Raw genomic sequence first — 26,255 nt, forward strand, 5'->3', positions numbered from 1 at the left:
TGTATGTTTGAAACTTTGTTAGCCCCGATTGTTGTTGTAGTTGTCTATGCTTTTAGATTACAATACAAATTTCTAAAAAGTTAAAAAAAAAAAAACTGCCTTCCTTAAAAAGTACAGACACAAGAGGCATATAATACCCCTATATACTAATAACAAAACACTCCTTCCAACTCCCCTTCCAAAAAAAAAGTACTTATAGAAACAGTTTTTAATTATGGAGTCAGCTACAGTACAATGTGGTGCTGACTAAAATCATCTGCCCTTATCCTTTAATGAGAGAGGTCTCTAGAAAATATCCAAAAAGTACATTTGAAAGTTTGTTAAAAAGAAGAAATAGCACCAAAATGGATCCCGATGATAGCTTATTTCTGGAGAAATAGTTCTGATCTTTTGGGAAAGCACAGATATTTTGCACTTCTCTTTAAACAATCTTACAGTACAGTAGAGTTCATTCATAACACAAATTACTTCCAGCGACACAAATGCACTCTCTCTGCAGAGGAAAACAAATATATCAAGTGAAATTGAGGAATGCCCCGGGGGCTGCTTATTGAATTTGCTATAGGAGTTCTGCCAATTGAATTCGCTTTAGGAGTTCTGCCACAATTACCTCAAATTTCAGTTATTACTGAAGTATGTTTGCCCAAGATTATGGAAGGGACAATAGCACTTGCTTGTGAATGTCCTTGACTTTAAGTGTTATCTAAATTGTGAACTTAATGTAGGTTAAGAAAAATTAATGTTCTGCTAATAATCATCCTTACAGCAAACAACCCAGGGAGTATTTGATACAATACAGCTTCACGAATATTGCACATCTGATCTGTTTGACTTGAAATCCACAATGGGTTAATATCAAGTAATAACTTGGAAAACTTTCAGTGAGCTGTTCAGTTTTATCTGGAGGTAAATACAGGTTTTCAGATTGGCAGTGAAAAGTTGATGGAAGTTGTTGCAGTTCAGCTAAGTCTGGGGAATGTATGTGTGATGCTGGCATATCCAGGTCTTCAGGCTGTCAGAGAAAAAAGATCTGAATCCAAGGATGATACCAAGATCATCGTCATCCCAGCTAGACACAGATCAATTTTGTTTTTCAGACACAAACTTGCAAAATTGATGAAAGGAGTAGTAGTTCAACTTCTGCCTATTCTCTCAGAAAGTGATTTTGAAGAATGCTGCTGGTGTTCTCACCATGGCTATTAAGACATATAGACTTGGAAATTAAAACACAGCTTTTCAAAATCTGGCACTGTGGTTGATATGGCACATCTAATTTCTTATGTGACATCCAGGGTAGATCAATATTGATTTGATGCAGACAAGAGCACTAAATCCTGCTTCATATAAGTATGTATTTGCAAATGGCACTAACAATTTTAATATAACAAAAGAGAGGGAACGAAGTACAAACTAAAGTCCAAACAAAAAAAACAGCACCACAGGCCTTTAAAATTGGAACACAGTTCTTTAATGAATGAGCCTTGACGAAAAGACCCGACACGGGCCGTGTTTCGGTGACCAGCACCTGCGTCAGGGGTCACAGTGATGACGTGGAAAACTTGGGGAATAACTCGAATATATTCCTCTATAATATATTATTCCTTACCCCACAGAAAGTGAAAGTGCCTTGTTGCTTTGTAGCTTTTACTATATGAGATGTGGGGTAAGGAATAATATATTGTAGAGGAATATATTCGAGTTATTCCCCAAGTTTTCCACGTCATCACTGTGACCCCTGACACAGGTGCTAGTCACCGAAACACGGCCCGTGTCGGGTCTTTTCGTCAAGGCTCATTCATTAAAGAACTGTGTTCCATTTTTAAAGGCCCGTGGTGCTGTTTTTTTGTTTGGACTAACAATTTGAAGGCACACATTGAAATCTCAGAGTGGTCTTTCTTGATACTGCACCAGAATGCTGAAAGAGAAGTTTGGGAATATTTTACTTAATAAAACTGATTGCATTTAATTTCAGTGAGCTGTTCTATTTCAACTGCAGACAAATCCAGTCAGCCTTCAGGCTGGCATCAAAAAAAGTCAGAACTTTCTCACATCTAAATCATGATAAAAGGTGATTGTGAAGTGTATTTGTAGGCAGCTAAGCTATATAGTCATCACCTAGGCTGAACACTTCCTCAATATTATTGTCTTACAAAAACTGACAGTTGAGGAAAGAAACTATAGTTTGATTTAAACAAATGCATCTTCCAGAAAGCAATGTTTTCCATGAATGCTGTGATTTGATTACTGAGCTGAATGATGTTAGTGTTCTCTTCTTGCATAGCTGCGTTCGGTTCGTTGAATTTTCCAAATATGTCTGTGAAATAAGCAAGGAGACACATCTTCTGTTGATTACAGAGAAAGTCAGTGTATTATGTTTTTTGAAATACATTGCAAATTTGAGCATCTGATCTCTCAGTTCAAAAAAATCTTTGTAGCACCTTTCTTCTTAATAGCCAATGGACCTCAGTGTGAAAACAGCACATCATGATCAGATCCCATGTCTTCATACAGTTTTGCAGATGTGCTTTAATGCAGACCTCAACAACTTTTCACTGAATGTAGGAGCCAGCCCTAAAGATTTGGAGCCAGTGACTTAAACCTTTTATTTATTTATTTATTTATTTATTGCATTTGTACCCCACATTATCCCACCTTTTTTGCAGGCTCAATGTGGCTTACAGAGTGCTGTTATGATGCAGTCATTACATGATCTTAGATACAGTCGATAATAAGCTAAGGTAGGTAATTTAAATGCAGGTGCTAGGTAGGTGTTGTGGGAGGTGTTTTAGATGCATCTGAGTACTTTGGGAATAGTTATTGAGGATGTCCTTAGTAGGCTTTGTTGAAAAGATGTGTCTTCAGAGATTTGCGAAAGCTGGTTAGGTTGTCCATTTTTTTCAGGGTCATGGGTAGTGCGTTCCAGATCTGTGTGCTTTTGTACTAAAAGTAGTAGCGTATGACTGCTTGTATTTAATTCCTTTGCAGCTGGGGAAGTTCAGATTGAGGAATTTGCAGAAGTTCTGTAGAGCCTTTCCAAGGGAACTCATTGAAACATTAAAAAGAACTGCAGAGAGCACAGATACAGAATTACGTTATTTTACTCTATATGTTCAACTTGAGAGAAACTCAAAAAAGTGTAAGAAGATGCAAACTAAACCAACCCTATGGCAGGAGGAAATAGACCTCAAAAATCGCAAAGATTTTTTTTTACCACTTCATTCAATGTGGTTTAGAATAACTGCTTTTTCATTTCCCCTCTACCAAATGTTACATTTGGGGGGGGGGGGGGGGGAATGGAAATGAGGAGAGGAATCACCTCCACGATCAGCAGCAGCTCCTTTAGAAACTGATTTATACTAAGGTTCTTTTCCCATTTTGTGTCTAAAAGTTTAGTAAATCAGTCCTTTAAGGTGTACTACTCCAGATCACTGCCAGAAATCAGTAGTGTCCCCTGTGTGACATCTCCCTCCTGATAGGTGAAGCAAAGAATTGATGGCCTCTGTTTCACAAATCATCATGGCATGGGTCTGCACCTCTCTGTCTCTCTTTTATATTATTCTACCCCTCCCCCACACACACACAAACACCACCATCTTCACTCATTTGTTCACTTTGTCTCTCTCATACCCCTTCCCAGCCTTCACCCAATTTGTCTCGCTCTCTTACATCCCTCCCCAGCTTTCACCCAGTTTCTCTCTCTCTCTCTGCACATTATACCCATTCCCAGCTCCAGTTTCTCCCTCCCCTCATATGCCCTATCCCAACCTTCACCCAGTCTTCCTTTGTCTCTCATATGCTTCTCAAGCTTCACCCAGTCTCCCTCTCAGAATTTGTCACCTGTTTCCTTCACCTTGCTTCTCAAACTTCACCCAGTCTCTCTCTTGGACTTTGTCACCTATTTCCTTCAACTTGCTAGCTGGAAAAGCAGTAGTATGTTTGCTACTTTTTGCAGCAATTGCAAGTTTGGACTGTGTGGTGCAGGAAGTTCATACTGGTTCTCATAGTTTTCAGGGAGCTGAATTATTGCAAGGATGAAGAAAGCGTATTTCCTTCAGCAGCACAAAATAAATACATATATAAAAATTTTGTGGTAAGAAATCCTAGGTTCCAATTTTTAGACACCAAGGCAACCTGGTGCCTGGGATTTGTTGAGCATTGCTCTAAGGGGCAATTACATAGAAACAGAAAAATGAAGGCAGATAAAGACCATGTGGCCTATCCAGTCTGCCCTTCCATGCCATCTACTATCCTTTCCTTTAGAAATCCTATGTACTTGTCCCAAGCTTTTTTGAATTCAGATACAGTCTTTATCTCTATTGGTAGGCTGTTCCACGCATTCACCTTCATTTTCTGTGAAGAAGTATTTCCATAGGTTACTCCTGATTCTGTCTCCTTTCACCTTCATCCTATGTTCCCTTATGCTACAGCATCAATTCTATAATAGCACCAGAATTTAGGTGCCAAAATGCAGCACGTTGAACTTAAACTCTATAAACAACATGACAATATCAACGTAAAAGCATACCCCCTAAATGTAACTTTTTAATGCATAAATGCAGTTATTCTATAACCTGAATGTGTAAATGTTTGAAACGCGCTGTGAAGAGTACGAGGACGTGGGGCAGGGGATGGCTAGGGAAAGAGAGAGAAAGGCTCCTTTGTGGTGGCTGGAGTCCTCCCGCAGGGGTGGGCGCCGGAGATTCTGGTCGCCTAAGATCCAGCATGCTATGGAAAGCAGCTGGTCACCTTCCCCAGATGCAATGGGGAAAGCCAAAGGCTACAATTTCCAGCAGCCCCTGAGGGAGACACAAAGTAGAGCCAGAGACTGCAATTCCCAGCAGCCCCTGAGGGAGACATAAAGTAGAGCCAGGGACTACAATTCCCAGCGGGGGCCCCTGTGGGAGACACAGGGTAGAGCAGGTAAGAGTGGCTCACACTACCCAGCCCAGAGAACTAAGGGTTGAGAGGAGACTCTGAGCAAGTACAATCGGGAATGAAGAGCAGCTGGGAGGCATGGGTGTAGAAGAACCCATGGATTGGCAATCAGGAGACGGTAGAGAGAGAGAGGGAGGAGAGCCTGGAAGAGGAGCCCAAGGATATCTCTGCACTTGCTAAAGCTAAAGGTAGAGAATTCAGAGGGCAGTTGGCAGTCTGGTTCTCTGGCTTAATGCTGGGGGGGAAAGGGTGGCTGCAGCAGAGGAGGGATTAAGGAATGAATGTTTCAACCTGGGTCATATGGGTGGTTGTCAGGAGTTGGTGCTGACAGTGAAAGGATGGGACCCTTACATTCCCCTGACCTGTTAGTAGGAGGGGAGGGGAAGAGAATATTAGGATGTGTGCAGTGGGAAAAAGGTGAACTGTTGGAACTGATTGAACTTTTTGAACTGGGAGATTCCAGGTTTCCTCTGAACTTTGGGGAAAGGAGGGGAAGGAAAATGAGGGAGACTTCCAGACTGTGGCAAACCCGAGTTTGAGCCGAGAAGGGCCCAGGTGGTGGTGACTGTATCATGCCGTCCCGCGGCTGTGGAGTTTACTGCGCATGCCCAAGTGCACCCTCCTGTTCATTTCCCCTTAAATTTATGCGCTATGCAACTTGTACGCTCTTATAATAGAATACTGCTGAGTGTGTCCCTAGCACTTAAGTGCTTGATTGTTACATTCATGCATGTAAGTTCTATAATCTTAGTGTGCAAAAGATTCTTACAATTTAGGCTGTCCATGCCCTTATGGTCCTGCCTGTCACATCTGTGGCCATGACCACCCTCAGACTTACCTTATTTCTGGGGGTCAGCTTCAAAGCTGGCTTCTGCCTATCCTTTCTCGAGTAGTTTTCCTTCTGTGTGCTAGCTGCTTCCAGCATGGCTCTAATTACTCCACTCTAATGCACCTGGGGGTGCTGCCTGAGTTAGCTCTACCTCTGTTTCCAGCCTGGCTCTGTTTGCTCCTCTGTGCTGCACCTAGGTATTCTAAGTCTCTCTATGTTCTGTGTGCACTCTGCCTGCTCCTCTCATCCGCTGGTGGCCAGAGCCAGTGGCTGCCATAGTTTATCTTGCTGTTCCTACCCGTTCCAGACTTTAGTCCGGTCCAGTTCTTCCAGGCTGCTGGACTTGTCTCTCTTGTTTGTGCCTGGACAGCCTCTGTAGTTGCTTACTGATGGCTGTAGCTGCTCCTCAGGTGTTGAAGGGCTTTATTAATCACTTAGAGACTGCAGCCTTGGCCTTTGCATTGTCTAAGGTCCCTGGTATGTTAGAGTGCTCTGTGCACTGCTACCTTGTCCAGTTCAGTGTGAGTTTCTAGCTTGTTACTAGTAGCTTGGGCATAGCTTTTCTTGTTGGCTTGTGTACAGCTTTACTAGTTCTCCTGTGTGTTGTGTTGTGTGAGTTCCTAGCGTGTGACTAGTTAGCTTGGGCATAGCTTTGCTTGTTAGCTTGTGTACAACTTTACTAGTTCTCCTGTGTTTTGCTTAGTGTGAGTTTCTAGCTTGTGACTAGCTAGCTTGGGCATAGCTTTCTTGTTAGCTTGTGTACAGCTTTACTAGTTTTCTTGTGTTTAGCTTTCTGGTTTTCCCGTGTGTGTTTTCCTTTGCTTCTGGAGCTTCAGCCCTAGTCCTGTCCGCTGCCAGTACTCCTTGCTACTGGAGCTCTAGCCATATTCTTGCTAATTGACCTGACCATTGCCTGAATCTGACTACTCTCTCTGCCTGAACCCCGATACTTGCTGCCTGACCCGACTTCTGCCTGAACCCGGATATTCTCTGCCTGTGGCCAGACCTGACTATTGCCGGAACCCGGACATTCCATGCCTGTCTGCCTTGCTTTCGCCTAGGTGCCTGGGGGCATCTCTGTATCCTGATTCCTGTTGTTCCTGCTTGCTAGTTCCGGTTTTCCTGTAAGCCCTGCCGGCTGCCCGAACCTGAGGGCTCAACCCTCGGGGAACGGTGGCTAAGCGTTGGTGAAGCCTAGGTCCAGTGTGTTCCTGTCCAGCGGGTTCCAGTCCCGTGTGTACCAGTCCAGTGGGTTCCAGTCCAGTGTGCACCCGTCCGTTGCATTCCAGTCCTGTGTATTCCAGTGCAGAACTCCAGTCCGAGGTTCCAGTCCAGCCTTGCCTTGTCTCTGCTTTGAAGGTGACCTTGCCTGCCACTGCCGCTCCACGGTAGTGGTCCAAGGGCTCACAAACCCAGTGCTTCCAGGGAAGAAGCCTGACACTGCCACAGCTTCTCAGACTCTTTCTGCCTTCTACTGCTGTTCCAGTGGTTTACTTATAACCCTGCCATGGGCCTTGAGCACCTTCTCTGCCAGCAGCTGCATTCCTTTGGTTTTCTAACAGCCCTTCCACCATCTCTGGGGTTGACTCTGCCTGCCTTCAGCAGCACAGGTCAATCATCAGGCTTCTTCACATTACTGTGCTGCTCGACATATCTCACTTCTGCTCTTTCCTCTCCTCCTGCTAGCTCTGCTGATGATATTAAAAAGCTTCTGGAGGGAAGGAGCAAGGAAGAGTGATGAACCTGTCTGTATGAAGCTGTGTACTTGCTGCTTGGTTTTCTTCCCTCTAATTCTGGTGCTGTGGTGCAACTCACTGTAGACTTTCTTGCAGGTGCATGTGACTCCAAATGAGGATTTTGCTACCCTGTTTGGGGGTACCACCCACATTTGGGAACCATGGATATAGAATGTTTGAGGTCCTGGATCTGTGTGTGCGTGGAGGAGACGGGAATTGTGTAACTCTCTTGGCCTGTTTGCTATTCAGTTGTGTCCTGAAGTCCTGTGACTTTCTGGAACATTTTTTTTTTCCTTTGTTGAATAAGGATTTTAACCTAGTCAGGCGTCTGCATCCCTGCGTGCAGGAGGTAAAAACTTTTAGGCAGCCAGCTCTTACGAAGGGGAGGGCCAGAGAGGGGTGGAGTGGGAGGGGGTCCTGAAATGACAGAAGGGGAGAGGGGTGTTTGTGGCGCCATTATCATCGACGGAGCTCCTTAATTCTCACCTCCAACGTGCTTTCTTGCCTGGGACCGTGGCTCCCTCGGAGTTGGTCTGCTAGGATCACGTCATAATGTGGCCAGTGACGTCAGTCTGATCTACGGAGCCTTCCTGACCAACTCCGAGGGAGCCACGGTCCCAGGCAGGTCAGAACGTTGGAGGTAAGAATTATTATATAGGATGTGGAAATTTAGGCATATTGTATATGCCTAAATTTAGTTGTAGAATATGTCTAGAATATGTCTTGGTATATTTTTTCAGTGTCAATTTTTTAGGCATGATATATATAGAATCTAGTCCAAAATGTGTTTTTATGCCCATTTACAGGAGCACTCAGACTAAGTCATGAGATACAAACACAGTTTCCAAATTGCAAATCGCAATGCAGTTTACAATAAAACATATATAATAATAATACCACACAAATAAGTGTGTATGTGAGAGATAACCACACTATCCCAGGAGCACTTAAATTATTTGTCAGATGATGTGCAGAAGGAACTGTAAGTAATACTATGAGCTATCAAAAAACATGCAACTTCTGTAGATTAATGCGAGAATTTCTCCAGCTTGGAAATAGGTTCAGTAAGAGAATGTCCTCAGTACTGGCCTTCTGTCCTAACAATATGAGTGTTCATTGGTCTTGCCTAACAGATGTCAGTCATCCTCCTTGTTCAGCCAAGTATATTTTCTGTCCAGTATGCACATATTGAAGCAGGACTTGCTTACCACACTCTGTCTAGTTGAGATTGTTGCATGCACCCTTTCTGACTGCACATACAGTATTCCCTCAAGTTAATCACCCTTGTCATCTCTCTAAACTCCTGTTACTTGATCTTATCTCCTTTTAAGCCTTTTGCTCGCTATTAAGATGTTTTAGTAAGTATTATGTTGACATTGTAAGTAGTATACTATGCTGTAATATTTACTGTTTGAATATTTTTGTCATTGTTTATTGCTTATGTCCAAGTTATACTTGCTATATTCTGCCTTGGGTGAATTTCTTCAGAGGGTTGTAAACACACTTTAAATTATATGCTTTAAATTAAGGAAAATCACCTAAGGATATGTTGTACTGCCTATACATGCAAACTTTGCTTGTCATGCTCCCAGATAATCATGCAGTGCTGTCCATAATGACTGGATCTGTTTAAGAAAGAGACAACAGAGTTATAAAACACCACTCATTAGCCCTGTTTCCATTTTAGAACTGGCTTCTTCTTTTGGTCTGACACTTTTCTTCATGTTTGGTACAGTTTCTGCCCAATCTCTCATTCTCTCCTTCATGTACTCTTTTGTCGCTTTTCCTTTCACTTTTCCACATAGTCTTGTACAGCTCCATGCATTCTTCTGCTTTAATGATGAAAGGTGGCTCTTAGTTGGATACAAAGAAGAAAAGGAAAGCCCTAGCAATAATAAGTGTTCTTGTCTCTGATCCACACTCATTAAAGAATGCAAGCTTCTTTTTTTAAGTTAAAGTGTATGGAGACAGATCAGAATAGATTTTGATCTGTAAGCCTTTCTAACTAATGATTGCCCTCTGATCCTATTCATTAAGACCTGAAAAGAGTGAGAACACATTATTATAGCCCTTAAGGTGTTACCCAAATTGGTTTGGTTTATGAGAATTCTGTGGGCACTTTCAGTTCTAATTTCAAGTTTACTCTCTGTTCCCATGATGTATTTGTGTGGCTTAATTTCTGGGGGAGCAGCCAGAAATGCACTTCTTTTAAGGCTTCCAGAGTCAGAGCAGCAGGGGTGTCCTACTGCAGCCCCTTCCTTTAAGGCAGCCTGTAGGAAAAGTAAGGAGTTGGGTGAACTTGAAACAACCTAAGCTGGGTCTAACTTAAGTACATAAGTATTGCCATACTGGGACAGACCGAAGGTCCATCAAGCCTAGCATCCTGTTTCCAACAGTGACCAATCCAGGTTCACAGGTCCCTGGCAAGATCCCAAAACAGTGCAATAGATTTTATTTTAGAAATAAGCAGTAGATTTTCCCCAAGTCCATTTTAATAGTGGTCTATGGACTTTTCCTTCAGGAAGTCATCCAAACCTTTGTTAAACCCCACTAAGCTAACTGCTTTCACCACATTCTCTGTCAACAAATTCCAGAATTTAGTTACATGTTGAGTGAAGAAATATTTTCTCCAGTTCGTGTGCCACCTAGTCCTAATATTTTTGGAAAGCATAAACAAGTGATTCACATCTACCCGTTCCACTCCACTCATTATTTTATAGACTTTGATAGTCAACATCCAGGATAGTTGGGTTAAGGCAGTTTCAGTCTGAAATACAAGTCACAGAAGGCATTGCAGGCAAGGAGCCAGGTGGTGAGATGAGGAACCCGGACTGGACTCCTAGCTGCAATAGGGGAAGACATGGGTGTAAGCTGGCAGGATGTGTAGATTGGCTGCCACTAGGAGGAAAGAGAGATAGGAAACCCTGTGTGCAGGAGCTCATCATTAGTCTAATGCTCAACTCAGCTGGTATGGGTGTGGGGGAAGCTAATGGAAGGAGAATGATTGGTTGTGAGAGCAGAAGCTGAGGATTGATTAGGCAGGTGGGAAGGAGTCTCAGAAGAGAGAAGCAGAGAGGAGAGAAGCAGTTGCAGGCTGAAAACCCTTGGGTAAGAGAGGTCCCTAAAGTATTGAAGCAGGCTGAAATCCCTTGGGTGTGAGGAAGTCCCAAAAGTATTTGCAGGCTGAAAATCCTTGGGTAAGGGAGGTCCCTAAAGTATTGAATTTACCAGTGAAGCTGATGCAGGGTGAAATCCCTTGGGTATGAGGAGTCCCTAAAGTATTGAACTCTCCTGAAGGTAAAGAGAGTAGAAGGTAGAAACTGCTGCTTTGTGATTTAACTGTGATGATGAACTGCTTCTATTTGGAATTGAACTACTGCTTATTGTGCACTGGATAAACAGCCCCGACTGGAGCTGACTGTGAGCCTGTATTGAATCCTGGTATGTGCTGATAGCCTACTGCTTAAAGGGGACTATTTGCCACACACTTTCAGGTGGCTTGTATGTGCTTAAGATTGAAGGTGTGAAGGCTGCTGTTGGAACTGTGCATCAGGTCTACTAGAAACCTGAATGGAATAAAGTCCTTAAGATTGAAGTTGCTGGTGGACATTTATTTCTTGACTGTACCGGGAGCCCGTGGCTGGAGGAGATTGTTCTATCCTTGGCTGCACCTACAGGTACCTGGTTACAAGACCTCTATCATATTTCCCCTCAGCTGTCTTTTCGCCAAGCTGAAGAGCCCTAGCTGCTTTAGCCTTTCCTCATAGTTGTCACATCCTTTTATCATTTTCGTCGCCCTTGTCTGTACTTTTTGTAATTCCACTATATATTTTTTCAGATTCGGTGACCAGAATTGAACACAATATTCGAGGTGCAGTTGCACCATGGAGCGATGCACAGGCATTATAATGTCCTTATTCTTATTTTCCATTCTTTTTCTAATAATACCTAACATTCTATTTGCTTTCTTAGCCACCACCACACACTGAGCAGAGGGTTTCAACGATTCATCAACGATGACGCCTAGATCCAGTGGTGTGCTGGAGCAGGCTCTCACAGGCTCGCAAGAGCCGGTTGTTAAATTTTTAAGAATTTTGGGAGCCGGTTGTTAAAGTATGGCCCTCCATGGCTACTTTAACAACTGGCTCCCAAAATGTGAGCTTGGGCCCCCTGCTGAATTCTCTTTTACTTTGCTGGTGGGGATGCTGAGCCCTGCCAGCCAAGTAAATAGACTACTGCTGCTCCCAGCTCCTTGTTTCCAGCTCTGAGCAGCAGGCTAGGACTTCTCCAGCATGTGTGAGAATTTTCAGCATGCTGCTCAGAGCAAGACCTTGGGAGTGGTGGCAGTCCATTTATTGGTTGCCAGCAAAGGTATGCCTAGCGTGCCCGCACGAAGGGAGGGAGGAGAGAGAGGCAAGTTTTGCTCTCCCCCCACCCCCACCCGGCCACCCCTGGCCCTTCCAACTGCAGAGCTGGCTAAGTCTGGAGAAAGAGCCTGTTGTTAAAAATTTACCAGCACACCCCTGCCTAGATCCCTTTCCTGGTTGGTGACTCCTAATGTGGAACCTTACATTACATAACTATAATTTGGGTTCCTCTTTCCCACATGCATCACTTTGCACTTGCTCACATTTAAACGTCATCTGCCATTTAGATGCCCAACCAGCTTATAATCGAACGAGAATAACGCCCAAGTTCCGACCTAAATCGGGAGATGGGCGTTCTTCTCACAAAAACAAATAAAGCGGCATAATCGAAAGCCGAACTTTGGACGCTTTCAACTGCACTCCGTCGCGGATGCGGACAAAGTTGACGGGGGAGTGTCGGAGGCGTGGTGAAGGCGGAACTGGGGCGTGGTTATCACCCGAACAGAGATGGGCGCCCTTCGCCGATAATGGATGCGTTTGTAGCTAGAATTTAGGGCACTTTTCCTGGACCCTGTTTTTTGACGAATAAGGCCCCAAAAAGTGCCCTAAATGACCAGATGACCCCCAGAGGGAGTCGGGGATGACCTCCCCTGACTCCCCCAGTGGTCACTAACCCCCTCCCACCACAACAAATGATGTTTCACAACTTTTTACTTTCACCCTCAAATGTCATACCCTCCTCCCAAGCAGCAGTATGCAGGTCCCTGGAACAGTTGTTAGGGGGTGCAGTGGACGTCAGGCAGGTGGACCCAGGCCCATCCCCCCCCTACCTGTTACAATTGTGCTGCTTAATGCTACTAGTCGTCCAACCCCCCCAAACCCCCTGTACCCACATGTAGGTGCCCCCCTTCACCGCTTAGGGCTATAGTACTGGTGTAGACTTGTGGGCAGTGGGTTTTGAGGGGGATTTGGGGGGCTCAACACCCAAGGGAAGGGTGCTATGCACCTGGGAGCTCTTTTACCTTTTTTTTTGTTTTTGTAAAAGTGCCCCCTAGGGTGCCCGGTTGGTGTCCTGGCATGTGAGGGGGACCAGTGCACTATGAATCCTGGCCCCTCCCACGAACAAATGCCTTGCATTTATTCGTTTTTGAGCTGGGCGATTTCATTTTCCATTATCGGTGAAAAGCAAAAACGCCCAGCTCACACCTTGGCGAATAAAGCATGGGCGTCTATTTTTTTTAAAAAATACGGTTCACTCCGCCCCTTCACGGACCCGTTCTCGGAGATTAACGCCCATGGAGATAGGCGTTTCTGGTCGATTATGCCCCTCCAAGTCTCCCAGTCTCATAAGGCCCTCTTGTAATTTTTCTCAATACTCTTGCGATTTAATGACTTTGATTAAATTGTGTCGTCAGCAAATTTAATTACCTTACTAGTTACTCCCATCTCTAGATCATTTATAAATATGTTAAAAGCAGTGGTCCCAGCACAGACCCCTGGGGAACCCCACTATCTACCCTTCTCCTTTGAGAATACTGACCATTTAACCCTACTCTCTGTTTTCTATCTTTTAACCAGTTTTTAATCTACAGTTGAACACTACCTCCTATCCCATGACTCTCCAATTTCCTCTGGAGTCTTTCATAAGGTACTTTGTCAAATGCCTTTTGAAAAATCAGATACACAATATCAACCGGCTCACTTTTATCCACATTTTTGTTCACCCCTTCAAAGAAATGTAATAGATTGGGGAGGCAAGATTTCAATTCACTAAATCCATGTTGGCTTTGTCTCATTAATCCATGCTTTTGAATTTGCTCTGTAGTTTAGTTCTTTATAATAGTCTGTACCATAGGAGCCAACTTTTCAAAATTATTGGGGGTGCTAAGCCCAATGGAAATAACCCTTCCTTGGACACATACAAGGAATTTTCTCAATATTGGGGGTGCTCAAGCACCCACAGCACCCACAGAGTCGGCTCCTATGGTCTGTACTATTTTGCCCAGCACCAGCACTTATCATTGTTTAAAAAAACACTCACTGCCACCAGCTGAATATTGGTCCACTTATTTTTTTTTAATAAGTTTTCAACTTAATAACCAATGAATAACCCATTCACCAAAATATTAAATATAGATTGGATATAACAGATAATATGCAGTTTAAATAATTAGTATAGGATATATTTCTTTACAATTGAATAGCCAATGTTGTATGATGATTTGCTATTACCCAATAAGCTTGATGAGGTATAAACCAGGTATCAAACAGAATTTAGTTTTTATGTATGAATGGGCAACATACATCTATTTAAAAATATATACATTTTTCTTTTGCTAACTAGTTCCAACATTATACATTAGTGATATTTGCCTTTTCGTGTTCTGGTGATTTAGGAAGCAGTAATTCTTCCTTTCTTGTTTATCTGTTTATACCTCCTCATACTTATTGAGTAATAGCAACTCATTATACAGTGCTTATTCTCTTGTAAAGAAATTTGTTCTAGACTCACTTATTTGTGTCTGTCTCTGTTATACCCTGTATTATGATATGTAGATGTTTTGAACGGAGTTTACTGGTGATCTCCAGATATCTGAGTTGAACTGATGTCCAGTTGCTCTCCCCTGTTGATTTTATTTTAGGTTACCTGACATTTGATTTCTTTCATCTCTGCCTTTAGGCCCACTACTGTTGCTTGTGAGATATTAGCTCTGAGCAGCTTGAACTCCTAAAGTTGGATTATGTTAAATTAGGAAGCCATTTTAACCTCCTCACTGTTGAACAATGTGCCTGGCAGTATGGAGTCATCTTTACTGGTTTCTTCTCTGCATTATTTTGAAAGGCTATCATTATATGTGGGCTTACTTTCCATGGTTTTGTTAACTAAAATAATTAGCCCTGGAACTGGTGAGAATTGTTTCCTTGACTGTGATGAACTGTGGAGCAGGTTTTGTTATGTTGCTCTATTGCAGGTCTGCAGCTATGCTCTCATTATTTCTTGTTCTCTGGCCAATAAATCATAATCTCTTCTTGATCCCTTTTCTGAGCTTTCTCAAGTAGTAATAAGGTTGGACGTGTGTTAATTTTCAGTTTAGCTTATTACACAAAATGAAGGGTATGGTAGCCTGTTCACATTCTAAGTGGAAATAATTCCCCGCTCTCATTTTTCCAATACAACATAGGACTAACTGGCAGTGACTGACATCACTTAAGTTGACAAGTGATCAGCTTTTCTTTGTTTCTATTAACTCCTCATCAGTTTTAATATACTTTCACCCTGATTACTGTGCTTACTACAGTTCTGTGTTCACATTTCTTCCTTCTCCTTTTTCCCTCTGAAATTTGCTCAATTTCCCTTCTTTCAATACAGAGTTTTTTCTTTCCACCAAAAATTGCTGCCTCAGCTGCTCTATGTAATAATAGACATGATAAAGAATGATAAAAGAATGCTATATAATCCATGTTCCCTCTAAGCCAAAGAAGCAGATATGCAAGTCATGATATTGTTTGAGCAGTAATGGGATTGGGCTGGAGCATCCCTTGGCTCGGAGGGGGGGGAGGGGAACAAGTGATTTTTAAAATATTATACAAAAACATTGAGAAGTTAAATATTTTTATTGAAAAAATATAGTTGAATATAAAATATATGTATGGTACTCTTTGACATGATATGAGTGTTAGCCACATAGCAGTGAATATTATGGCACAAAACTGCCTCCTTAGCCCTTATCCAAAAACCAATTACCTCTTTCTTTACCAGTTTTGCTGCTTGTTTTTCTCCTATGCCCTCTTCTAAAATCTGAATTCCATATTCCATTGTTTTCCCTCTCCATCTTTTTCCCTTCCTCTTACATCTATCTTCCCCTCTCCAGCTTCATCTGCCTCTGCCTTTCACCCCATCACCAACCCTGTCACTCATCCCCTATTTTCTTATGTTTTATATTTTTATCTAGGCTCTCATTCCCCCTTTTTACTTCCCCATTTCTACCTTATCTGCTTCTAAGACCTGTCCCTTTCTATAGCTGTCTTCCTCTCTCTCCTTTCTCCATTCATTACCCATCTCTCCCACATCCCTAGCATTCATTCTCTACCTCTTCCCATATACCCCTTCCCCAGCATCTGCCCACCTTTCCCCTTGTTCTGTATTCATGTACTTTACCTTCCTGCCCCCATAATCCATTCTTCTGCTTCTCCATGTCCACCTTCTACTACACATGCCCGTGATTTGCCCCTTCCTCCATAATTTGTTCCTTATTTGTTAATTTGTACAGCGCTGCGTAACCCTAGTAGCGCTCTAGAAATGTTAAGTAGTAGTAGTAGTAGTATTAATTGTCCTGCTTTTCCTTCTCACTCCCCTGCATCTGCCTCCTCCTTCCACTCCCACCTGCCTGCATCTGCCTCCTCCTAGCCCCATCTTCAGACCTAAGATCAAGGCAGCACATTTCAATCGCTGTTCCCCTGCCGGCAGCAATTAAGGCAGGGTAGCAACCATCATTGGACTGCAGGGAGCAGGAGGAAGGGACAGATGCTGGAACCACAGGGGATGATAAAAGGGGAGAAATGCTGGACTTGCAGGCAAGAAGGAGAACTGAGTGTTGCTCTTTGCAACAGGAGGGACAGAAAGAGGTGCTGGAGGGAGAGGGATAGATGCTGGACCAGCTTGGTGGGGGTGGGAAGCAAGAGAAAGACTGACTGACTGACTGACTAGGGGAAAAAAGGGGAAAGACCCTGAAGACCTAGGAGGAAGACATATTTAACTGTGAGGGACAGGAGTGATATGAGAGAGGGAGACTACCTGGCCCCAGGGTGGGAGAGGGGGAAGAAGAGAGGAGAGAGACAGTGAGACAGAGAAGAGATGCTAGGTATAGAGGAAAAGGGATAATGACACAGAGGGACAACACTGGATGGGGAGGTAGGGGCACAGAGGGGTAATGCTGATCACAGGAGGAGATAGGGACTAAGAGGGAGAAATGCAGGACTAGGCAAGACAAAGACATAGAGGGGAAACTGCTGAATATAAGGACTGGATTGGGACACTTTGAGGGCAGATACTGAAACTGGAGGAATGATAGGGACAGGCCCACAGAGGGGAGATGGTGGACAGGACATATAAGGACACAGGAAGATAGTGGATATGGAGAAAGAAAAAATGTCAGATGAACAGGAGACATTTCAAAGAAAAGAAACTGAGAAAAGCATAAAACAGACACTGGGACCGAAGTGAACAGAAAAGCAAAATGCTCAGAAAACAAAGGTAGAAAAAAGTATTTTATTCAGAATTTATTAATTAGAATGTCAGCTTTTGTAAATGTGGATCTGTGATATTTTACATTTCAGATTCAATGTCTCTAGTATTGTGGTATGCTGATTGTGAGCTCTTTGAGCAGGGATTGTCTTTTACGTGTATGGTGTACAGCGCTGCATATGCCTTGTAGCTCTATAGAAGTGTTAAGTCTGACTTGTAGAGGTTTCCAGTTCAGTTTTTTGCCTTCATATCTTTTGTTGATCTCTGGTCCCTTGGGTCATATCTGTTGTGTCATGTGTTTTTCATATGTGACCAAGGTGCGGTATTCTGCTAGCATGTAGTATTTGCATAGAGATCTTTTTACAGTCCTATTTGTTTTATTCACTAGGTAGTGTATTGGTATTTTAGGGCCCGGTGTACAGTGCTGCCTTTTCACACATAAAGTTATAGCTCTTCCTGTCCTGGAAGTTAGTGCTGTTATAATTTGGTAGGGTTCTGAGTGTGTTTTTGCACAGATTTGTGTATAACGTTTTGCAATGGAGAGATTGTGTGTTGGCCTTACTGAGGTTACACCAAAACATCAGAAAGGGTTTTAGAGCCTAAATTATGAGACACAGCCTCTTGAGGGATCTTTAAATACAGTTGAATTGTTTCCATAGGTGTGTTGGCTGAGGGCAAGTGGGATGTGTAAGAGAGAAGAGAGGCAAACTGGCTGCAGGCCTCTATGGAGATGTAGGCATCATCTATGAACACTTTTTTCAATCCGCTTTAATTCAGTTGCTTAAGAGATCTATATATATTTATTGAAGTTTACACTGTTTAATTTTCTTGCCACTTTATTCTTTGGCATTTGATACATATTTATAGACTCAGACCCCATGCCCAGCCTTGCCCACTTTAGCCTCCTCAAACAGCTGAGCCACTAACCACCTATGGGTATACTCTTCCTGCATATTTACGAATACTGTCCTCACAGCAACAGTTTAAGGTGGCCCTCAAGACCCATCTTTTTCAGCAGGCTTTGAGGCTGTGGTCTAGGCCTTTGAGGATCCAAATAAGGCCTTTTTCTTTTTTGTTTAGCAGTTAGTGCCCATGTTGGGGAGTTAAGCTTGTGATAGATGCAGTATTTCCTCTCTTGTTTTCTATCCCTTTCCTATCAAAGATTGGTAGTTCTGTTTCTCGATTGCTGTTTCAGCTGCCTATTTGTATTTTTATTATTGTCAACCACATAGATGGTATGTTCTCAGACAGTATATCAAATAAAGATGAATTTAGAATGTGATTAAATTTATAACGGAATTAATGGCATCATCTCTGTCACACTTCCCTACCTGCAACCATCCAGCATTGCCCTGTCTTTCCCCTCCCCCCCCCCCCCCCCCCCCCGTATCCTGCTTTGCCCCATCTGTCTCCCTTTCCTCTCCTCCTCCCACTGGCTCATTCACATTATATGGTCTCCCGCTCCTGTGATGGACTCACTGCTTCTCTGTTTTCATGGTGGCTGCAGCAAGGCAAATATGAAGAGGCAAGAGCTAAAAAACCAAGGTAGATTTAAGGAGGCAGAAAAATGGAAGAAAGTTGAACGTGAAATATTCCCTTGTGTGTGCTGCGACCAGACCCAGAAACGGGAAGTTACAAGTTACATCAAGCTCTGATGTAACTTCCTGTTTCTGGGTCCAGCAGAGCCAGCAGCAGCACGCATAGAGAAATGTCTCCATGCCTGACTTCTGCTTGCTGCTGATGTCACAAGTGCCGAGAAGACTGAGAGAAACAGTGAGCCCATCACAGGAGCAGGTGAGCCAACAGGAGGAAAAGAGGAAAAGGAGATGGAGCAATTCAAAATATGGAAGGAGGTAGGGAGAGATGGAGCAATGTAGAAAATGGATGGAGAAGAGATGGGACAATTCAGGATATGGGGATGGGGAGAGAGAGCAGTGCAGACTAAGGTAGAAGAGACAGGGCAATGTAAAATATGGGGGGGGGGGGACAGAGTAATGCAGAATATGGGGGGTGGAGAGAGATGGAGCAATGCAGAATATGGGGGAGATAGAGTGATGGGATGAAGACAATACCAGATGGTTGGGGGGGAGAGAGAGAGCAATGTGGGATGATGGTTTTGTTTTGGTGGCACTGGTGGTGGGGATAGAGGGGGGAGACGTGGTATTGCTGGATGGTTGGAGGGCAGAACAGAGAGGTGGGGCAATGCTGGATGGTGGTGTGTGAGAGGGAAGAGATGGGGCAATACTGGATGGTGGGGGGGAAGAGACAGAGGGCTGATGGTGGATAGTGAGGGGGAAGAGAGAAAGAGATATGTCATTGGTGGACGATGAAGAGCGAAGAGCAATGCTGGATGGTTGGGGGAGAGAGAGAAAGGGGTGATGCTGGATGGTTGGGGAAGAGAGGGACAGAAGTTGGAAATGGGAGATGGTAGACATGAACAGAGGGGAGGAGAAATGGAGAGAGGGGGAATGCACATGGATGGTGGGGAATGAAAGAGAAGAGGGAAGGGAAGGCAGGAAAGGCAAGAGCTAAAAAATGAGGTAGATTTGAGAAGGAGGCAGAAAAATGGAAGAAAGTTGAACGTGAAAGATGGATATAGGGAGGGGAGAAGAGAAAAGAAATAGTGAATGGACAAAAGGCCCTGGAAACACAATTCAGAACACAGACAGAGAGAAGCAGAACCAGAGCCAGGGAACAAGATGATTAGCAAAATAAAATCACCAGACAACAAAAGTAAGAAAAATTATTTTATTTTCAATTTAGTAATTGAAATGTGTCAGTTTTGAGAATTTACATTTGCTGTCTATATTTTGCACTGTACAGGAGGAAATGTGAGGGGCACACGTTATACAACAATTAAACATTTGAAAAGTGATTAATTGTGCAATTAAAATTTTAATAGATGTGCAGCCCTAATAGTAATAGTATACAGTGGTGGAAATAAGTATTTGATCCCTTGCTGATTTTGTAAGTTTGCCCACTGACAAAGACATGAGCAGCCCATAATTGAAGGGTAGGTTATTGGTAACAGTGAGAGATAGCACATCACAAATTAAATCCGGAAAATCACATTGTGGAAAGTATATGAATTTATTTGCATTCTGCAGAGGGAAATAAGTATTTGATCCCCCACCAACCAGTAAGAGATCTGGCCCCTACAGACCAGGTAGATGCTCCAAATCAACTCGTTACCTGCATGACAGACAGCTGTCGGCAATGGTCACCTGTATGAAAGACACCTGTCCACAGACTCAGTGAATCAGTCAGACTCTAACCTCTACAAAATGGCCAAGAGCAAGGAGCTGTCTAAGGATGTCAGGGACAAGATCATACACCTGCACAAGGCTGGAATGGGCTACAAAACCATCAGTAAGACGCTGGGCGAGAAGGAGACAACTGTTGGTGCCATAGTAAGAAAATGGAAGAAGTACAAAATGACTGTCAATCGACAAAGATCTGGGGCTCCACGCAAAATCTCACCTCATGGGGTATCCTTGATCATGAGGAAGGTTAGAAATCAGCCTACAACTACAAGGGGGGAACTTGTCAATGATCTCAAGGCAGCTGGGACCACTGTCACCACGAAAACCATTGGTAACACATTACGACATAACGGATTGCAATCCTGCAGTGCCCGCAAGGTCCCCCTGCTCCGGAAGGCACATGTGACGGCCCGTCTGAAGTTTGCCAGTGAACACCTGGATGATGCCGAGAGTGATTGGGAGAAGGTGCTGTGGTCAGATGAGACAAAACTTGAGCTCTTTGGCATGAACTCAACTCGCCGTGTTTGGAGGAAGAGAAATGCTGCCTATGACCCAAAGAACACCGTCCCCACTGTCAAGCATGGAGGTGGAAATGTTATGTTTTGGGGGTGTTTCTCTGCTAAGGGCACAGGACTACTTCACCGCATCAATGGGAGAATGGATGGGGCCATGTACCGTACAATTCTGAGTGACAACCTCCTTCCCTCCGCCAGGGCCTTAAAAATGGGTCGTGGCTGGGTCTTCCAGCACGACAATGACCCAAAACATACAGCCAAGGCAACAAAGGAGTGGCTCAGGAAGAAGCACATTAGGGTCATGGAGTGGCCTAGCCAGTCACCAGACCTTAATCCCATTGAAAACTTATGGAGGGAGCTGAAGCTGCGAGTTGCCAAGCGACAGCCCAGAACTCTTAATGATTTAGAGATGATCTGCAAAGAGGAGTGGACCAATATTCCTCCTGACATGTGTGCAAACCTCATCATCAACTACAGAAGACGTCTGACCGCTGTGCTTGCCAACAAGGGTTTTGCCACCAAGTATTAGGTCTTGTTTGCCAGAGGGATTAAATACTTATTTCCCTCTGCAGAATGCAAATAAATTCATATACTTTCCACAATGTGATTTTCCGGATTTAATTTGTGATGTGCTATCTCTCACTGTTACCAATAACCTACCCTTCAATTATGGGCTGCTCATGTCTTTGTCAGTGGGCAAACTTACAAAATCAGCAAGGGATCAAATACTTATTTCCACCACTGTACGTTTGTGCACCCTTGGCTTCAGTGTCTCATACGTTTCTGACTCATAAAGAGAAAATAATGGCAGATAAAGGCCATATGTCCCATCCAGTCTGCCCATCCTTCTTCATGTCAGTCCACTGATACAGAAGCCTCCTATGCCATGGGACCTGATTATCATCCTCGCATTTCTCATTAGACCACCATTGCTACTTATGGAATCTTTGGTTCTCATGAATTTAACCTTGAAGGTACACTTCTTTTCTTTTGTATTGGTTACTTCGGCTAAAAGAATTGGTGAACTTCAACCCTTAGTTACATATGAATGTAATACTTGGTTTCATCATAATAAAGTTGGACTACATACTTGTCCTAAATTCCTGCCAAAGATTATCACCTTTTCTTATGAATGAAGAAATAGTGGTACCTACATTTTATCCTAAACTGCACAAGCATCCACATGAGAAGTCCCTCTACACTTTGGATTGTAAACAAGCTCTAGCTTGTTTTCTTAAAAGAATGGTCAGCTCAACAGTTTACTTTGCCAACAGAATGCCAAACCTGTATGGGTCGAAGGAAATAAACTAACTTATTAGCTACTATTATGTTATGAGCAGACTGATATCTCTCTATAGCCAAGCCTAATCAGATTAGAGCCACTGTGACTATCATAACTCTTTTGAATTCTTCTTCTCCAGATAGCATCTGAAAGCATCTACTTGGTCCTTGCTTCATACCTTCACTTCACACAGTCAGAAACAGTGCATTAAGTTGAGCAATATAGACCAGCCTAGCCTTGTGATCTATGCAGCTCTCACATTGTCATCTAACTTTGCCATTTTTCACCAGTGTTGAAGTTATCAATATAATTGGATTGGTCCTGAGCCTAGGAGTCGCCCACTTGTGTGCTTGATTACACCCTGCCTGTCAGCAGAGAAAGCAAAGTTGCTTCCCTGTAACAAACGTTTTGCAAAGACAACAGGATTATTCAAGCACATAGTCCCTCCCACCTCCCCAAGAATTTCATTACACTGAGGAAACTCTGGAGACTGCTGCGGGGTGGGAAGGGTTGTTCATGCTCAGAACTTTACCCTCTGGGATAGGTGGTCAGAAATGTATTAGTAATTGTAGGATAATGCACTCAAACATACCAAAGACCTAATTCAATAAAGCTTTAGGCCCAAATGCTGAACAGCACTGGAAAAATACTGACGGATCAGCTTGGCAAAGAAACTCCCTAATGTTCAACACTAATGAGATGCAAATTTAGGCGCACTCATAGTGTTGAGCATTAGGGACTTCTGCAGAAGGATTGTGCCTGGGCATGCACTCAAGGCTGTTTCGTTAAGCACAGCTGTTGAGCACATGCCTTGAATGCCAGAGGGGGAGGAGGAAGAAGTATGTCTTGGTAAGGAAGAGAAAGGGAGGGAGAAAAGCCAAAGGAGGAAAGGGGAAGACAGTGGTGAGGGGGGGGGGGGGAGTCAGTCATTTCCCCCTACCCCTGAAATAATCTCTATGGCCTTGCAAATATGAATGTAGCTTTACCTTGACACACCACTCCCCTGGCTGACTGTTCTCCCTGCTCAAAGTCCAGCATTCAAGTCACCCTCTAACTAAGACCCGGATCTTACCATTCCCATTCCTCTCCATGGCTGGCACAACCCTAACACCAGCTCCGAGCTGATGTAGGGTTGATGGCAGAAAGAGCGTCCTTGTTTGGCACACTGTCTGCTGAGCATTGGGGAGGATTAGGGGATGAGCCCATTTGCCATGCTCATTGCGCTGTGAGCCGGTGAGCTTATTAGTTCACGCGCTCGTCAGCTCTCAGCATTCAGCACTAGCAAATGCGGTCACTAGTCCTGTGCTAATGGCCTCTAGTGCCCACATTTGCTTCAGAGCATTGGGCCTTGTCCCTTATTCAGTGTCTGGGTGTAAAGGTGTTGATGAATCAGGCTCTTTATGATACTTTAATGCCTACAACAACTCCATAGATTTTGAAACTTTACATTCCATCAACTTTGCTTCCATGTATACTATGGATGCATAGAGCCAAACAAACTTGAGGGAATATAACAATCTAAAACAAATTAACGTTTAGACATGACTTTGTATTCCATTGTTTTAAATGTCACTTTTATATTCCCTCTGCACAGGAAAGCTGTAACCTCTTCTGCTGCCTCTACCGCTCCTGGTGCCACAATCCTGTCGCCACAGTGTCACTCTGCTTCCTCACTCAGAATTATAAGCATGCTTATGACCTCATCCAGAAATTGTATCCTGTGGATATTTGCTGTAATATTGCTGTTATGCCACTTAACACTGCTTTACTTCTTTACATACCGTATCACTGTAAAGCTCCAGTTATTGTGTTTTCAAAGTATTAGCAATGCTAATAGTTTGAGATATCACCTTAAACTGTTCTGGAGTTTTTAAGGAAATGAAGGATATGCTGGAAGGGGGTAACTCCCGTGTAGTATTAGTGACTGCAAGAGGACTAATTCTAGTGTTTTGCTGTGATTGATAACCTGCCTATGGTGTGTGAATATTCAGGCAGTAAAAGAACTGGGGCTGATGGCTGTTTCTGTTTCTCTTCTAACATTCACAGTCTCTAAAACAGGGGAAATATAACCAAAGGGATGTTTGTGCGGCTTAAGTTTTTAAAAATTAAGCTTATATAATCTACAAAACATGTACCTATTTTTGCCTTTTTTCTAAAGGCAACATAGACACCTGTGTTCCTTTGTAAAATCAAATCTCAGAGCCATCCCCAACAGCATACAAATTTTTTTCTGTTCTGAAGCAGGTTCCAAATATGTTTGTGTATTTTTTTCATGAATATATAAATTTTATAGAATATGCATATGCATCATAACTGCACCCACAGAAACACCTATGACTATATCACCTCCTGTGTTGCTGTATGCCTAATCTTTATGAGGCCGATATTCAAAGTGATTTTTCTCCTGCCCACTTAAATTGCTTCCCGCTGCTTAAGTGGGGGATATTCAGCAGCACTTAACCAGACACACAGACCACCCAAACAGAAAGTGGGCAGGTCAGGAGTGGTACTAGGAGGAGCCCAAGGATATACCACCTCCAGCCCTCTCCAATAAGAACCCCCCCCTAGAATGCCCCCCCATCCCATCCCCCCAGCCATCCAGGTAGCTTTTTTGGGGCCTTTTTTTTGCCATACTGATAGATTCCCTCTTCCCCCACACACAATTTTTTATTGATGAGCTCCGAGGGGAGACACCCCCCACCACCACTCCTCAGACAGCTGGTTTAGGTGTCGGACTATTTTTGGGCTACTTTGGGCCACAAATTGGGCTGGGGAATTTTCAGAGATCTGGCAACATGGCTGTATCCCTGGTGGTCATTGGGGGCAGGAGGGCAGCCACCTTACTCCTGCCCCTTGCAGCTCCATTCCAACATGGCTGCCACAACCTCTCGCAGCAGCTCACAGGACTACACGAAGTACCGTGAGAAGTCGTGGCAGCCATTCTGCATCGGGCATAGAGATGGGCCTAGGGGCCCTACCTGGATGATTGGTGGAGTTTCAGGGGAGCACTTCTTAATGGTGAGAGCTGAGGGGAGGGGCTCCAGGCAGTATTTTTGAGAAAATGATGCAGGTCCCTGGCCGAAATTTAGCCGGACTGCATAACTCTTATGTGGGCCTTGGCTGAATATCATCCGGGTCCGCATAAGTTCCGCCTCCCAGCCTGCCCAAAATTATCCCCCAATATTCATAGTCTGGCACTGAATATCAGGGAATAATTTAACCAGCGATGATCAGTGTTTAAAAAAATATGCTGACCTCTGCCAGGTTAATATTGGAGGTTATGTGTATATATCCTAGAACAATTTTATAATACCATTTTCTACTCCTGGGGGAATTCTGCACAGGTGCGCAGAGAAGAATTACCCACACCCGCAGAACATGCAGAATACTTCGAAGTGCTGGCATCGGATCGCTCCCACCCTCTCCCCCACAGAGGTTACACAGCAGGAAAAGGAGGAGGAAGTGAATTGGGCATCGGGTCACTTCCTCCTCCTCTGCCAGCTTAGGCCAGACTGCTTATGTGAACTGCATGGCTGTAGGGAGGTCCGCACAGTTCACATAAACATTTGGCTCTAAGCTGGCAAAGGAGGAGGAGGAGATGACCTGATGTGCAGCGGTTCATTTCCTCCTCCTTCTGCCACATGATCCCTGCAATGGAAGGGAGAGAGAGGCATTTAGATGGGGGGGGGGGGCACAGCAAAGTGAATGTGCCATGGGGGAGGGTGGGAGAAGATCACACAGCAAGATGAGTGTGCCATATGTGGGGTGCACAACAAGGCAAGTGTGCCATGGGATGGGTGTGAGGGATCACACAGCAAAGTAAGTGTGCCATGAAAAGTGTGGAAGGAGGTGCACAACAAAGTGAATGTGGCTAGGAAAGGTAGGGGCTCAGCAAGGTGAATATGCCATAGGAAGGGGGGCCCAGCAAGGTGAATTCCCATGGGGAGGGTGGGAAGGGGGGCACAGCAAGGTGAGTGTGCCATGGGACGGAGGGCACATCAAGTTGACTGTGCCATGGGGAAGGTGGGGGGGGCATAGCAAGGTGAATGTGCCATCAAGGCCATAGGAAGGGTGGGGGGTAGA

The 26,255-nt window shown here is 43.9% G+C and overlaps 1 protein-coding gene across 1 annotated transcript in view; it reads left to right on the top strand.

Moving 5' to 3' along the window:
* VAC14 (VAC14 component of PIKFYVE complex) overlaps window positions 1-26,255 on the top strand; it is a 573,384-nt gene that overhangs the window by 433,565 nt on the left and 113,564 nt on the right. Inside the window, exon 16 of the mRNA XM_030203598.1 lies at window positions 23,767-23,885. Coding sequence (XP_030059458.1) covers window positions 23,767-23,885 — 119 coding nt within the window. The remainder of the gene's footprint in view (window positions 1-23,766; window positions 23,886-26,255) is intronic.

The sequence above is a fragment of the Microcaecilia unicolor genome, chromosome 5 (assembly GCF_901765095.1).
Source record: "Microcaecilia unicolor chromosome 5, aMicUni1.1, whole genome shotgun sequence".
Classification (NCBI taxonomy): domain Eukaryota; kingdom Metazoa; phylum Chordata; class Amphibia; order Gymnophiona; family Siphonopidae; genus Microcaecilia; species Microcaecilia unicolor.